Source organism: Lepidochelys olivacea (genome assembly GCF_965140295.1).
Source record: "Lepidochelys olivacea isolate rLepOli2 genome assembly, chromosome: 11".
Taxonomy (NCBI): domain Eukaryota; kingdom Metazoa; phylum Chordata; order Testudines; family Cheloniidae; genus Lepidochelys; species Lepidochelys olivacea.
In genome coordinates this window covers 19,819,948-19,837,055 of record NC_140421.1, presented here as the reverse complement: position 1 = coordinate 19,837,055, position 17,108 = coordinate 19,819,948, and the positions used below count along the sequence as shown (strand labels likewise).

At 38.9% G+C, this 17,108-nt stretch overlaps 1 protein-coding gene across 3 annotated transcripts in view; it reads right to left on the bottom strand.

The window, feature by feature from the left end:
• THSD7B (thrombospondin type 1 domain containing 7B) overlaps positions 1 to 17,108 on the bottom strand; it is a 511,640-nt gene that overhangs the window by 207,977 nt on the left and 286,555 nt on the right. For all 3 annotated transcript variants that reach the window (XM_084643355.1, XM_084643354.1, XM_084643356.1), the window contains 4 exons: positions 14,253 to 14,487; positions 11,078 to 11,193; positions 3,329 to 3,461; positions 555 to 658 (listed from right to left, as the gene is read on the bottom strand). In XM_084643355.1, coding sequence (XP_084499481.1) covers positions 555 to 658; positions 3,329 to 3,461; positions 11,078 to 11,193; positions 14,253 to 14,487 — 588 coding nt within the window. The remainder of the gene's footprint in view (positions 1 to 554; positions 659 to 3,328; positions 3,462 to 11,077; positions 11,194 to 14,252; positions 14,488 to 17,108) is intronic.

The following is a 17,108-nucleotide window of genomic DNA, read 5'->3' as shown; positions in this document are numbered from 1 at the left end:
TCATCTGCCCCAGGCCTTCTGAGCACAGAGCAAAGCTTTTTCATGTTGATATTTTTCTAGCCCAGGATTTCATTCTACGCTCTTTTAAACTCATCATCCCCACAGTGTTAAATCAGTATTCGATGTACAGCCTGTTTCTGCAAAGGTTCCCAAGCCTGGGAAATGCTTTCTTGAAAAGCTGTAGTTAATATAATGCGTGCATACATTTTCTGAATGGTGTTACATCTATTTCCTTTGTTGAATCCAGAGACTTGTACTGTTTCAAAATCTGTCTCTGTGTTATGTGGCCAAGGGAAGTTACTATTGTATCATGTCGCAATCTCCTTCAGAATCTTTAAGCAAAACATGGGGATTTGACAGCTGGCAATTTACACTGTCTGCTCATCAACATCAGTAAAGCAAAGGATTCTCTATGAAAATAATGTGAATTTTCTGTATTAAATATACTTTTCAAACTATGGAAAGCACATAAAATATACTACAGTCTATCAATAAGAGAGAATTAATGAAAATCTTAGATTCAACTTTCTGGGGGAGGGGAAAAAAAGGCTTACCTCTCGACTGCAAACCACGGCCACATGCTTCATTGATTCCCAATATGCCCTGTCTCACAGAATCTGGCACCAATACACAGTGACTCCATTTATGGGTCTTCCATCTATGATAATAAACAAAGAGTTATGGAGTGTTATGGTTGCTTGGAAGTGAAGACAGCATTGAAGCAAATTAATATTCCCTGACCCAAAAAAAAATTATGCTGGAGTGAAGGTTGATGGTACATATCAGTAATTTATGGGTAAAAAAAAATTTACATGAATGTTGTAATTTTCCCTCAAACAAACTTTACAAACTTAAGGTCCGATTTAAGATTAAACTCGTATGAAATCTACATGAGCCTCCAATCTTCCTTCTTTGTTCTTTTCTTATTTACAGTCTTAGTGCCTTTTTCAAAGTCTACTGAAATCAATGGGAATCTTATAATTGACATTAGTAACGTCTGGATCAGAGTCCTCTCCTGGAAACCCTTATTCATGCGTTTAATACTTTGCAGAATCTGTCTTCTAGAATCTGTCTACTGTAGTGTGCAGCTTTGTCGCTACATGCATTTTTACTCTTTTTAAGTACATTGTAATGTTGTGATCTGAGAAGCAGAAGTTTGCACAAAAAGATATAATGGATCTCTATTTACTAATACTTGTATAAGACATGGTGTGATGTTGCACCCCATAATGCTTTATAGAAATATGCTTATGAGTGTAAATATGACATAAATGGATTATGTTTTATGCTAGATATGCCATGTAACATATCTTTGCAAAGGTTATGTTCTACCTAATGTATTCATCCTGTTTGTATGCATGTGTCATTTTTATATCTGAAGTTATGAGCATTGGCTCTATGCTTGTATTTCAAGTGTTTGCTGTAGGAAGCACATAAGGCAGATTTGGTCAACACAGTGTGAAGGAGTTATGCGAAAAATTGGGAGTACTTAGCTAACAATGGACCGTGGGAGATGCCAATCCACATGAAAAGCTTTCCTAGGAATGTTCAAACTAACATGTAAACAATGGTGTTGGGCTGCAAAAAGCTGAATCATTCATAGACATGTGACTTGCCCAGGTGACTGCAAAACTCCATCTTGTGGAGGGGATTTTACAAAGGAGAAGAGAGGGGTTTCCACCCAGAAGAGAGACTATATAAGCCCCTGGAAACCCCTCCATTTTGTCTTCAGCCTATCCACCCCAAAGAGTTGCCGGAAAGAAACCGAAACCGGAACAAAGGACAGTAACGAGGGGGGTGTGAGTGATTACTGGACTCAGACTAGGAAGGAGTCTAGTCTGTCAAAGAAGTTTATTGGAACATCTCTGAGGATGAGATTTACCTGCATTTAGTTTCCTACTGTATTAGGCTTAGACTTGTGTGTTTTTGTTTTATTTTGCTTGTTAATTTACCTTGTTCTGTCTGTTATTACTTGGAACCACTTAAATCCTACTTTTTATATTTAATAAAATCACTTTTTACTTATTAATTAACCCAGAGCAAGTATTAATACCTGGGGGAGCAAACAGCTGTGTATCTTTCTCTATCAGTGTTATAGAGGGTGAACAATTCATGAGTTTGCCCTGTATAAGCTTTATACAGAGTAAAAGGGATTTATTTGGGGTTTGGACCCCATTGGGAACTGGGTATCTGGGTGTTGGAGACAGGAGCACTTCTTAAGCTGTTTTCAGTTAAGCCTGCAGCTTCTGGGGGACATGGTTCAGACCTGGGTCTGCGTTTGTAGCAGGTTGGCGTGTCTGGCACAACCAGGCAGGGTCCTGAAGTCCCAAGCTGCCAGGGAAAATGGGCTTAGAGTAGTCTCAGCACATCAAGTGGCAGTCCCAAGGGGGTTTCTGTGACCCAACCCATCACACATGGCCACAGAATTTTACTGAACAGTGGTAAATACTTTCCTTCATTGTGCTAATTGTCTACTCAGAAACTAAAAACTACATAACAATCAGTGAGCTGTGTGCACCTGCAGAGAAGAAGGTGGAGTATCTGCAATAACCATTCAATTATCATTAAGTCAAAAACAGACTCCAACGAGAGACTCCTGAATTGGAATTAAGTTGCAAACTGGATACAATTAACTTAGGCTTCAATAAAGACTGGGAGTGGGTCATTACACAAAGTAAAACTATTTCCCCATGTTTATTCCCCCTCTTCCCCTCCCCCGCCACTGTTCCTCAGATGTTCTTGTCAGCTGCTGGAAATGGCCCACCTTGATTATCACTACAAAAGGTTCCCCACCCACCTCCGCTGGTAATAGATCACCTTACCTGATCACTCTCATTACAGTGTGTATGGTAACACACTGTATATAAATCTCTGTGTATATAAATCTCCCCACTGTATTTTCCACTGAATGCATCCGATGAAGTGAGCTGTAGCTCACGAAAGCTTATGCTCAAATAAATTTGTTAGTCTCTAAGGTGCCACAAATCCTCCTTTTCTTTTTAAGGTAGTTTAGTGGTTGTAATCCCACATTAGATTAAACTGATATTTAAAATACATTCAGGGTGTGTTTGTTTTCTCATGGCATCTTCACACATTTTTAAAACCAAAGGTTGCCTTTTTAGGATGGTGTTTACACTGAGGCTCATTTTGGTGAAATCACACATTAGTTCTACTAAAATGCATTTTTTGTTTATACAGAGCTAATATTTATTTGGTATTTTTTGTGATGAAAATTATTAAATAAATTGCACATGATTAAAATATAAAATGTATTTCTGGAGAACTAGAAACCCAATGTCAGAGATTCTTAGCTGACTATTTACAGAACCTGTAAACTGGACAGACAGGAATATCTTCACATTCTCTTTCTTCATACAAGGTGTCTGGGCAGTCCTGTCCCCCATTGGCAGCATTCTGAATGATAATCCTGTAGCGGAACTGTTTAATTGCTGTAGCATTGTCTGTAAGAAAAAAATGCAGCAAACATTTGTTTATCAGGCATAGTTGTTATCATCAATTAGTGCATTAGCTATCTGGGTTAAAATCCCGCCTGAGGTTACAACTAGGAATACATTGAATGCTTGATCCTGCAAAGCAGGGAGGGGTGCTGCTCTATATCAAAGATACCTTTATTTGAGTATCAACACATCAGAAGAACAGAACCCGGAATGCTTACGGATCAATTTTCTAAGTGATAAATCACAAGCTAGGGCAATGGGGGTGGATCTATTACAGATCATCAAATCAAACAAGAGAATAGGATGAGTAGCTCCTTAAACATCTATCTATAATGTGGAGAAACAAAACTTGTGTTATCATGGGGGGGAGGGAGGTTTCAGGACACATACCAGAGGGCTCAGGCTGCCACTAGTAAAAGATACTCAGAGTTTCTAAAAATTTTAGACAATAAGTTTCTAACATAAAAATTATTGCAACCAACTAGTAGTGATTCTACATCGGCTCTCATTCTAACACAAGGTCATACTACCTAGTAATAAAGAATGTGTATCAAATTTACAAAATTGGAGGCAGCATGCTGGAATGCAGTGACCCTGAAAAGGCCTTAAGAAAATGGTAGTTTCTCCTGAAACAAGAGCTCCAGTGCAGTGCTGTAGCTAAGACGACAAATGGGATCCTTAGATGCCATATCCTTAGGAGGATATGAAGTAGGGAGTAGGGTGTTGAAATGCTTTCTGGAAAACCAAGTCCCATTCTAGAGTCTACACTCAAAAAGGATGTTGAAAAACTAGAAAGGGGTCAGAAAAGAGCTACAAGAATGATTCAAGATCTGGAAAACGTGCCTTATAATGAGAGAATGTAGGAAGCTCTATGTTGTTAGTTCATACAAGGAAAGTTTAAGAGGTAACTTGATTATGGTCTAAAAGTCGCTATATGTGAACGAGATTTCTGATAGCAGAGAATTCTTTAATCCAGCAGAAAAAGGGACAACAAGTCCAATGGTTGGATGCTGAGTAGAAACAAGGCACAATATTTTATTTTTATTTTTAAACAGCAAGGGTAATTAACCACTTGAACAACTTGCTTGGGATGTGGTGGATTTTTCATCACTTGAAGTCTTTAGATCAAGAGCCTGGAAGTCTTTCAAAAAGGATATACTATAGTTTAAACAAAAGGTAGGCACTTGATGAACAAATTTATGGATGCAGTTCACAGCCTATGTTAAGCAGAACATCAGACTATTTGATCACAATGGACCCTTCTGGACTTATAATCTATGAGTCTATGAATAAGCACTTAAATATGTATTTAAGTTAAAGATCACAAGTAGTCCACATTGAAGTCAATGGAATTACCCAAACACTTAAAGAAATGCTTCACTGGATCAGGGCAAGAGTGATCAGCATCCTGTAGGCTCAAATCCTTGCTGAGCTCTAATTTGTACACTTCAGAAAAAAATCACCATGCAGATTAGCCCAATTACAAAAGGAGTGTCTTTTTCTGTGAAACACAGCCAAAATTGAAACTCAGCAGTTTTCCAGGCCAGGACTGAGGTACATTACATTGGGAGGAATGTTCATATAGAACCTGGCCCTTAGCAGGCATGCATACACTCCGCTCTTATTAAATATCCCTCTGATCCTTACTGGATCAGATCCATAAGACTTGGTTCAAACCAGTGCTACTGAACCATCACCTCAAAGAACACAACATTATAAATGTGTCTGCTTCATTAAAGATAATGACATACTTAATGCTCTGATAATAAATATCATGTTTGACTAAAGAAGCCTGTCTGTTTTAATGAGTTACATACTATTTAAACAAAGAGTTTTGCAATTTGGAAAATGTATAGTACAATTTTTTGTGGAAAAGCATAACATGTATCATATCAGTGAACCCCTTCCCCAGTATAACGAATGCTGCCCACAACAGAGCACGCAGTCAGTTGAAGGTTATTATGCAGGCTCCAAGGCACCAAGCCTGAAGTCTTTACTCAAACTCCCATTGAAGTAGATAAGACATTTTTTTCTGAAACGATTGAGGAAGGATGTGGGCCTGCTATCAGTAAAATTAAAAACTAGAAAAATAGAAGAATGCATAAAATCAAATGGGGTTTAACTTCAGAAATTACTTCGTTATTCAAATCTGCATATCATCATACAGCAGCATCTCCATTATCATAGTGTATATAGCTTACATACAAAAATCTACAGCAAAAGAACACTATTATGGGTGCAAGATGTTAGGAAATGCCACAATTAAGGTTACCCGTGAAACCTTAATTCAACCCTCCTGTACATATACATTATGATACAGTCTTCCATTATTTGATCACAAACTACTTTTCCCACAGGAACCCTGCCTCATTCAATGCACAGGTGGACCAGCTCTGGGGCTAAATCAGGATTGTGTAGTACAGTTTTGTTTGTGTGTGATTTCCTATATTTTTTTTAAAAAAGCAAACTGAAAAACCAGATATTTCATCATGTGGCATCATACCAACACCCACATGGATCATCAACAGAGTTGGAACCTTTAGATCCTCCAACCAGTCTTCTGCACTGGAGGTAATGGTATAACTGATAGAAGTAGTACGTTGTCATCCTCTGTGTGAACTAGTACTAGAAGGGGATGAGGCATACACCTCACTAGTGGGTTTCAAAGATATTTGCTGTCAAAAAAAGAATGGTGAGACTCAGGAATCTTGGGTTCTGTTCCATCTCTAGACAGGAATGTTCTCTAGTAGGCACAGACTCTTTTGCCCATTCCCCCTAAACTGTCAACATCTCTTCCAATCTATCCCAGTCCTGTATCTTCCCCACCCCTGGCTCCTTGTTCCAGTCCTATTCTCCTTGCCTACCTAGTCCTAGTCTTCCCCTTTGGGTTTGGTGTCCAAGTCCCAATCTCCCCCTCCACTCCCAATCTCTCCCCTTTCCCACATGCAATCCCAGTCTCCTTGCCCACCCAGTCCCAGTTCCCCTTTCCTGCCTCCTGTCTCTCCCTCTCCCCCACTGATTCCCAGTCTTAATCTCTCTTTCTGAGACCCTCAATTAATCCTCCTCCCCCACCCAACTCCTTGCCCCAGTCTACCCCTTCCATGGCTCCTTGCCCAGTTTCTTTGCCTAGCCAGTTCCAGTTCTTCCCTCACACCCTGCTTCTCTCCTCCCTCTGCCTCCACTTCCCCACACTCTTTTCTAGTCTCAGTCTCCCCACACAGCTCCTCATCTAATTGCACTGATCCCTTCCCAAGCCAAATAGCTGCCTATTCTGTTCTCCATCCCCATTTCCCTCACCAGCTCCCAGTCCCAGTCTCTTTGCCCAACTACTTCCAGCCTCCCCTCCCTCTACCAGCTCCACCTATGAGAGCATAACTGCAGCACAAAAAAGCAGGCATAGTAGCCGAGAAAAAAAAAATCTGCCAGGGACCAAGCTTTGTTCCATTTGGTCTTAAATCTGATGTAAATCACTTTAAAAATAAATGTGATTTTATGAACACTTGTCTAGGTGATCAAACTACAGTGAAATTGCGTCTTTACTCTAGACAGCCACAGACCGGAACAGCAGGGGTACTGCAGACTTAAATACATTGACACAGCTATAAAGGGGAGTTTGTGTATGCCCTTTGATATGTATGTATCACACACTTGATACCAGTCTTAACTTTCACAAGCAATACAATTCACCAAATCAAAAGCTCATGAAATAATCTTACCATGTTTTCTTATTAACATGAATATTAACAGCAGTGAAAAACATCTGACCTACACTAGCCATCTGAATATAGTTTAGGATGTGTATCATTGTCTTTCATTATTAAAAATCAATGGACAAATACCCCTTCTCATTCCAACTTTACATCATATCAATTCACACAGATATTGTCAGTGTATCCAACACATTCAGGAATGATCTCCTCTCAAGAGGGAGACAAAAAATGTAAGGGCACTACAAGGTTCAAGAAACAGTAGATAGATCCTCCACTACCTGCTACAATATTTTTTTTAGGGATGTGACCTTCCCGTTCTAACAGACTTCCTTTTAGACTTCTAATCCCTGTCAGGGTTCCCTCCCAACTCTGAACTCTAGGGTACAGATGTGGGGACCCGCATGAAATATCCCCTAAGCTTATTCTTACCAGCTTAGGTTAAAAACTTCCCGAAGGCACAAATCTCTATTTGTCCTTGGACTGAGGTATGCTGCCACCACCGAGTGATTTAGACAAAGAATCAGGGAAAGGACGACTTGGAGTTCCTATTCCCACAAAATATCCCCCCAAGCCTACACCCCCTTTCCTGGGGAGGCTTGAAAAATAAACAAGGTGAGCACAAACCAGACCCTTGGGATTGTAAGACACTAAAAACCCAATCGGATTCTTAAAAAACAGAACTTTATTATAAAGAAAGAAAAAGTAAAAGAAGCACCTCCGTAAGATCAGGATGGAAGGTAATTTTATAGGACAATCAGATTCAAAACACAGAGGATTTCCCTCTAGGCCAAACTTTAAAGTTACAAAAAGAAAACCAGGAATACACCTTCCTCTCAGCACAGAGAAAATCACAAGCCAAAACAAAAATAAGCTAACGCATTGCCTTGCAAGTACTTTCTGATTCTAATGGAGTTGGATTGCTTGCTTCCTTGATCTGTGTCCGGCAAGCACTCAGAACAGACAGACCAAAACCTTCTCCCCTCTCCCCCTCCCGCCCAGATTTGAAAGTATCTTGTCCCCTTATTGGTCCTTTTGGTCAGGTGCCAGCCAGGTTACCTGAGCTTCTTAACCCTTTACAGGTAAAAGGATTTTGTGCCTCTGGCAACGAGGGATTTTATAGTACTGTGTACAGGAAGGTTGTTACCCTTCCCTTTATATTTATGACACCCCCTTTTAGACTTCTATTGACAGATCATTGAAGCACATCATCTCTGATAAAAGTAGCCATCTCCCATGTGCAAACACCATCCATTGCGTAGATTATTGAGTAACTCTAGAGGTGAACATTCTGCAATCTTCATTTTATTCCTTTTTGGTTATAATTTTCACTTTCATCCTCAGAGACCAATTACACTAATTATAGGAGACCAGGGTGAACAGAAGTCAACCTGGAGTATTTGAAATGGCAGAGAATCAATAAATGTACTTGTAACAAACTTTGTATTCTTGACTCGTCACAGGTATGTGATTCAATTGCAATTCGTTTTTGAATTATGTATTCCATGAGTCTGTGGTTGCCCTAGATGCTGCCTGCATTTCTGAGTTGTGTGATAATCCTTTGCCAAGAGGCTACCTGATTTGTGATAACATTAAATGGAGGGAAATACCCATTTTAATGTTAGAAAAGTTGGATGCAGCTTTATAAGATAAACCACAAACAGCTTAATTGGTAAATCTGAATTTTGCAAGTACAGATTCATCTAACCTCTGGTGTTATGCTGGTACACATTTCATTTTAAATCTGTAATGCAATATCTTCTCTTGCTTGAGCTGTAGCTTAGTCCTTTGCTATCTGCATATTATTTTCATTAAATAAAACTCTTCTACAAAAAACAAAAGCAGAAAAAACAAAAACAAAAAACCTAACAACCCATGTACATATAATGGCTTGTAAACTTCAGATCATGTTTGTTTTAACTGCACACTGCAAATGAAAATATTTTTACAATGCAGCCATATCAATAACAAATCTGCAAGCAACAAACTCCCACAACTGAGAAGTTTTAATTTAGAATTATATTAAAATGATAACACCGCCAAGTAAATTACATAATTTATTTATTCTCATTTTAATTGTAAAGGATTATTTAATAAACAAAGTAATTTATAAGGTAATTTATTCTACTTCATTTTATACAGTTCATTTAAAATCTAAAAATAAACTGTTAAATAAAACAGGATTCACTTTTTAAAAGGCAACTCATTTACCAATAAAATCTAACCAGGACTGGGCTATGTAGTCCACTGACAATCTGCAAAGGGCAAGGAGGCTGGCAGCAAAAATGAAAGTATTTTGATAACAACAAGCACTTCAATCCAAACTACTTCTAAAGTACTGCATTGGTCATAAAAACTGACAACAGATCCCTGAAAACACAGGAGACTAAAGACCTGACATATCAAAGTTCATCAGCTAAATGCAAGTGATAAAAAAGCTGGGAAGCTATTTATGCAACCCTGGTGTGCCTCTAAAAGTTTGGGCTGGACTCAAATAAATGTTGGCTAACGTACTGATTTCATAGATATCAGCACAATAGCAAGTAGGACTTTTGAAATTATAAGCATAAGAATGTTACAGGTTTCAAATAAAGACCACTTACATTTCAAATCTCTTTACTAGGGGGCCACTAACACTCTACAGGTCTCTATTAACCATCACTGCCCCCTCCCCGCCGTCCCTCTTCTGCAAGCCTCCGTTCACCCCACCGCCCCCTTCCAGCCAACAAGCCCCATAGTTGCCACTGCTGGTGGCAGCCAGAACTGCAGTCCAACACCAGCAGCTCAGGTTGACAACAGCAGCAGCCACTGGCTGATCAGTTCTAGCTCAGCCAGAAACCGTGAGCAACCCGGATCTCCAAGTGAGATCACAAGCATCTCTGCTTCACCTGTCACCCTGACTTCCACTCACCATTCTGCCTTGTGGGTGCAAGGGTTCCTGAGTTGCACTCCTACGTGTGATAGTCTCCAGGGTTTAATCTTGCAGCTTTCAGTGAGGCCATTCTGTCCCCCCACATTCCATTTAGGACTGTCACCTGACCAGACATAGTCGCTATATTCCAGATCCAAAAGCATACTCTAATCAGGAGCTGTGGCCCTGCACAGCACAGCTTCATGTACCCAAATCAGCCAGTGGAGTCCACTACATATCACAGAGCCCAATGGGTATAATTAGTGAGAGTTTTACTTGGATAAAGAATGTGGGATTGGACTAATAACAGATAGACATGGAAGTAATGATTTGAAAATCAATACAGGGGTAGATTTTCTGAAGCACCTCCACTTGGACTTGAACTCCTAAATCCTTTAGGCACTGTTGAAAATCTCCCTCTTAAACAGACATAATGCTATTTACTGGAAGATTTAAGGGATGAGCTGAAACTTTCAGGTAAGCCTGGTGGCAGGAGAAGAGGGGGAGCCTCACAACAAGTCTGAAAGTCTACACTTCAGATCTCACTTCTAATGCTGTGAGGCGATGCTGGCCAGCCAAGTTTGAAAACCTGGAGAATGTAACACAGCTTTGTTTTAACTAGGGCTTTGATTAAATAGGGCTAACCTGAAATTAGAATAAAATATAAACTACACTAAATGATTTTGTAATAATGAAGTCATTTAAAAACGTTAACAAGTTGCTTATACTTTTATTAGTATAGAGAGGCCTCTGATGCGCTGGCCATTCTGTAGTTTAATAATCACTGGGGATTAAGGGTACAATTATTTATCTGACCATGCATAAAAGTTGGAGACAAAACTTACCCATTTGCTTTCTCATGGACTCATTTATTCAAGGTAAGACATACTGTAAACACAAAGACCTGTGAAACTTTATTTGTCTTGAAAACCATTGCCTGGGTGGGCTGAGGTGAACAGGTTTGCTTAAAATCTTATGTATTCTCATTTTCAGGATCTTACCATGTTGGCATGTCGTAGGGCAGTGTGTCCACTCACTGAAAGGGGTAACAACACAATCTTTTTTACACGGGAGCAGACATGGACGCACAGTTTCAGGTCGGAGGGAATCTGGACACCTATCAATACAATTGTAAATACAACATATGAGAGTCCCTAAAATTAATTAATATATACACACATACACACACACACTCACTCTCAGGAATATGATCAGCTAAGCAATAAAAGAAGGATGCACATGGCTGTGGTTGAACTCCATAATGCATAGCCAACAAGTACAGCAATTCAGTTCTTTACATCTTGAAAATCCTCCAGGTTCACCATCTAGCTTGTTTCTAAGCTTATTTCTGTTCATACTAGGCCTGATATTACACCCCAGCCACCGCTGGCTCCCAGAACAGCCCTTGAGGTCTGTGTGCAGCTAGCACAACTTACAATTGGCCTTCAGGCTACTCTAAATTGTACGTAGGATTTGGCCCAGCATTCACCAACCTTTGCTTTGGGAAAGTTCAAAGATGGCTTAAAGCTTCATTTGCAATCCCCCTCCTGACCTGCACATAGCACTCTTCAGGCATAACCCAGGATCTAGGCCTATATCTTTATGGGAATCTGTGTCTAATTTTCTCAGTACACTACAGTAAATAGATCTTTGTGATTTTGCAGTCAATTTCAGACTCCTAATTTAAAAATGAAATACATATTCTAATGAAAAAAATCGGATGCAAGAAGCTCTATGTTTGAATCATGGGCAGCAGGGGAAAGGGGCAGTTCTCTGTGATCAGGAACATCAGCTGTTCTAAGTGGGAGAATAAAAACAGAATTAGCCTTTCACAATCTTTATTAATTTCCAAGTAGAAAGACTGCTTGAGAAATACTCATCACCTATCTGAACACATCCAACCAATAACTAAATATCTATCTATATGTATATTACTGTACCACTAAAGGATATTAGAAACAAAAATAAATCTGAAAACCATAATTCAGCTAACTGAACTAATACATTTTTCTAATGCTTAAAAGTATCAAACAAGGTTTTCAAAAAAGAGATACCATGAAATGCATTAATTCAATGACCATGAATATTCAAGAGGGAAGAAAAAAAGAAAAGGAGTACTTGTGGCACCTTAGAGACTAACCAATTTATTTGAGCATGAGCTTTCGTGAGCTACAGCTCACTTCATCGGATGCATGCCGTGGAAACTGCAGCAGACTTTATTTATACACAGAGAATATGAAAAAATACCTCCTCCCACCCCACTGTCCTGCTGAATTCTCAGTGTGCAGTGATTTTTTTCCCTTTCATTAATCTAGATACAGTATATAAGCCACTGCAATCAATTTTTATTCAGTATTCTTTTTTATACCCCCTTTTCAGTGGCTTTCAGTTTCATAAGGTGGTGTGTTAAGTTTCAGCTTCCATTTCTTCAATAATTGTGGGGGGAGAAGGGAGAGAAGCATGAAGTAAAAAATTCAGTGTGCTAACACAAAGATTATTTCTTTGGATAAATTAATCCTCTTCCTGAAGTCACGTGGCTAGTTTACTACTGCTACAGTAGATTTAAGTTAAAACCTAACTTGTTAGTCAATTTTAATAAATAATTATATACTGTAAAATAAATTAAAAACTAACAATTATTCTGTTATATTCCTATCATTATGGAATCAAAACTTACCATTTTACTGCCAGGAGCCCTAAGCCCTTAAAGAGCTCCCACACAGGTAAAGAGGTCCAAACATGTGGCGCTCATTGCAGGATCATGGCTCAAAGTCAAAACGTTTAATAAAGTACTATTCTTTTCCTCTCTGGAAACACCAGGCTATTATGATCTCTTATCATCTCTCTTTTACACTTTTCTAACATTTTTGGAGTTCCACTAGTTACTTCTTTCCTTCTGAAATACTGGAAGTCCTTTCTTTAATTAAGAAATTGCTTTTGAGAGACTTCAGAGAGGTTTGGTTTTGCTTCTTTAATTTAATTATTTGGGGAGAAGGGGGAGTGAAGGGGGTTGCCATTGTAAAACACAGTAAAGAGGAACAAAATCATCCCAATTGGATCCTCCCTAGTGGCTCAGTGGCTTCCACATTTTCTGATACAATTCATTCCATTACAATTCACAATGTAACTATACAATTACATTTGAACAAAACATTTCCACTGAAGCCTTAAAATGCAGGAGTGCTGAATTCTGAAGATCCCAGTGCATGCTATAATTTTCCATTTCTCTCATACTACAACCCAAGTATTTTCTCTGTAAAAACTCTCTCTTTCCTCATCTGTTAGTCCTAGATACATCCTCCGATTCTACCCAAGTGTTTACTTTCTCATTTCAGCTCCATTTCTGCTTGGCTAGTATGCAGAGGATGGGGACAAATAATTATTTTACACATTATATGGCATTACAAATGATATAACTTAATGGTGATAAATTTACAGTATATTAGTGGGCACCAGACATTCTTTTCTTTGCTCAATTAATTTCATTAATCTCAAGAATTTTAATTAACTTTATTGAAGTGACCACAGTCTGCCCATATTTAGTATGATTGTTTTGAGATATACAACAAGATTTAAAATGAGGCTGCAAGTAATGATCAATGGCTTGATTTTTTTTTATATTGGGAAAATTATCTGTGCATCTCATTTCCTGGGTTAGTAAAACAAAGTAGAAGATCAGAATATACACAGTGCTAAATAAATGGTTTTAGTGTACTTATTGAAATAGCAATACAAATCAACTCTTCCAAGTGCAAACATGTAAACTGTTACCTCTTTTATTAAAAGGACTTTGCTAAAAATAGGTTGGTAACTGTTATGTTCAATTCCAGGTTGTATTTTCATCACAACTTCCTAGCAGCAAAAATATTTGCAAAAGTCAGAACAAGAATCATAGATTAGCCATTGCAAAATTTTTCAGCCACTGAAAAAAACCTGTTTTGTGACCCACCGACTACCACATTTACAAAAAAAACTGGTTTATCCATACATTTTTTGTTATATAAAAGGATCCTTTCTCGGCAGCTGGAAAATTAAACTAGCAATAAAAATACCTTCATAGCTTCAATTTTCCCAAAACACACTTAAATATTTGCATTTTTAATGTACTGTAACTACAAATAATGACTCCAGCAATGCAGTCAAAGCTGCATCTGCAAGAACCTCTTTCTCCAATACCTTTTATTTGTAACCTGGCCAAAATTATTCTTCACACAAAAGACCTTCCTTGTTTGCATGCCCACTCCACAAGTAGCTTCTCCATTCCAGCTAATGGTAGCATTGAGGGCAGTTACCAAAGTGTCTTCAGAACAAGGACCCCATGGAGATGTTTCCCAATAGAGCTGTGTGCAAATATGATCATTACATAAGCGATACTCCTGTAGGGCCCGGTGTGGAGGACAGGGTTTCCCACCTGAAAGTAGTGAAAAGAATAATATATTTATATTTGTAAACCAATTAATCAAGAGAACATTGTGGATACTACATGTGGAAATATAAAGTTTGTTTTATGAGAAAGAAAGAAAGAAAGAAAGAAAGAAAGAAAGAAAGAAAGAAAGAAAGAAAGAAAGAAAGAAAGAAAGAAAGAAAGAAAGAAAATGGTTGGTTGGTTGGTTTTTGACATTTATGGCAATAGTAACAGCCTTCCAAAATACTGCATCCCATTAAATGAGCCTTGCACAAAACTGAATTCTGAGGAACAAACAATGGAAACTGAAATGTGTGAAGTAGATTTCCAATTTCCCACGCTGCTATTACTATTCATAGACTAATTGATTCCATTTAAATGCCAGCATCACCCTGGTTTTCAAAAAACTATACGTTCACTCTGTGACAGATACAGCAATTCCTGCCATATCCTTGGGAGACCGTGACAGAATACACCCGTGTTCACACCACCACACTATTATAAGAACATTTGTACAAAGGTATGCCTGGTGAGGTATAATTTTAAAAAACTCATAACTCTCTGATCAATAATATCATGGAAAAAATGCATATAGCAACATAATATGTAAAGCTATGAACATAAACTGAAATCACGACTGAAGTGTGTTTCCCAGATAAGTCTGGGGAGTGGCTAAACAAATTCCTCAGAGACAAAGGGCAAGCATATGCCTCAGCCAGGTGTCAACAAGGCTGATGGACCATTACCTGCGAAGTGGCCATTCTTTGAAAAGAAAGGGGGCAGGGACAAAAGTCTACATTTTAGCAAAGAAACAGCATGGAATTTCCTTTCTTCATTAAAGTGTCTGTCATATTCCCTCACTGGAAATGCTTCTCAAAGGGGGGACAGGACTATAAAATGAAGGGGGTAGAGCCCCCAAGACACCCCTCTCCCTACCCACCTCACTCTGCACCTGAGAAGACAAAAGGAAACAGCCACTTGACTCTAGGGAATGGATCCTATCCCGAGAGTTTGGTCAGCAATCTGCTGGAGCATGTGGTGAGAAAGTTTGCTTTGCAATTAAGACTTTTGTAAATAGATATTACTAAATGTTTTATCTTTATTTTTCTTGTAACCATTTTTGACTTTATGCCTCATTACTTATACTCATTTAAAATCTCTCTTTGTAGTTAATAAAGTTGTTGTACTGTTTTAGCTAATCCAGTGTGTTTAAGTTGGAGTGTCAGGGTACTCTATTTAAAATAATAAAATGGCATATTATTCCCTTAAATAAATAACGGACTTAATATATTTGTACTGCCCAAGAGAGAGCTGGGCAGTACAGGATATACATTTCTGGGGGAAGATCCAGGATTGGGGTTGTGTTGGGGTCCTCTGTGGTACAACTAAGGCTGGTGAGAGCCAGGGTATAGCTGGAAGGCTGCATTTACACACAGACACTGAGGGCATGGATTGCATGATGGAAGGCTGTTTGTGAGCAGCCCAGGTGGGAGCTGCCACAGCAAGGCATTGCAAGGCATCCAAGGTTGCAGGGCAGGTGTGACATAGCCCCCCATTAGTCGGGACTGTGCCCTGGTATGTCACAGAGACCTTATTGAATTACGTTTAAGTATCTTTGATGTCTATTGTATTAAATGAATGGTTTATGTATTATTATGGACCAGGATTATATGTACCCTCTCAAGGTGAGAGATGGGACAGATGTGGGATCGGCGTTCGGGAAGGGGGCTTCAAAGGACTATATTGAACAATGTGCTAGACAAGAATGGACTTTCAGAACAAACAAATGTCAAGTTGTTTTCCTGGGGAATATCCAGGAGGGATGAACGCAAATTTACTACCCCCAGTTATGCAAAATCTCAGCCTTTTGAAGCTCCACCCGGAGGAGTAGGCCATTGACTGCCGATCGCCTGTTACATGAGGCCAAGATCAAAGGTCCAAAATATACAAAGGAAACACTGAAATATTCTTGATTGTTCCAGATCGGAATCTGACAGTTATGAACTTGTAACCATGGGGAAAACCCAGTAGCGGGTTTTGAAGAACTGACACCCACCAGAGCCCGAGGTGATCGCAAGATGCTCCATGAGATTAGAGAGGCTATACAAACAGAAAACTCAAACAGGATGCAGAGATAAAATTTCTAGACACTATTAATCACTGCTTCTTGGAGCAGGTAGTCCTGAAACCCCCAAGGGGACAGACAATTCTAGATTAAGTCCTAAGTGGAGCACAGGATCTTGTCCAAGATGTGAATATAGCTGAATCATTTAGTAATAGAGACCGTAATATAATTAAATTTAACATCTTGGAGGGTGGGGGCCAGAAATACCAAAGAAACCTACTACAGTAGCATTTAACTTCAAAAAGGGGAATGACACAAAAATAAGGAAACCAGCTAAAATGAAATTAAAAGGAACAGTCACAAGACTGAAATGCCTGCAAGCTGCATGGAAACTTTTGAAAAAAACACCATAATAGAGGCTCAAATTAAATATACATCAAAAATTTTAAAAAATAGTAAGAGGACCAAAAAATGCCACCAGGCCTAACTGACATAGTGAAAGTGGCATTTAGAGGTAAAAAGGCATCCTTTAAGAATTAGAAATCAAATCCTCCTGAGGAGC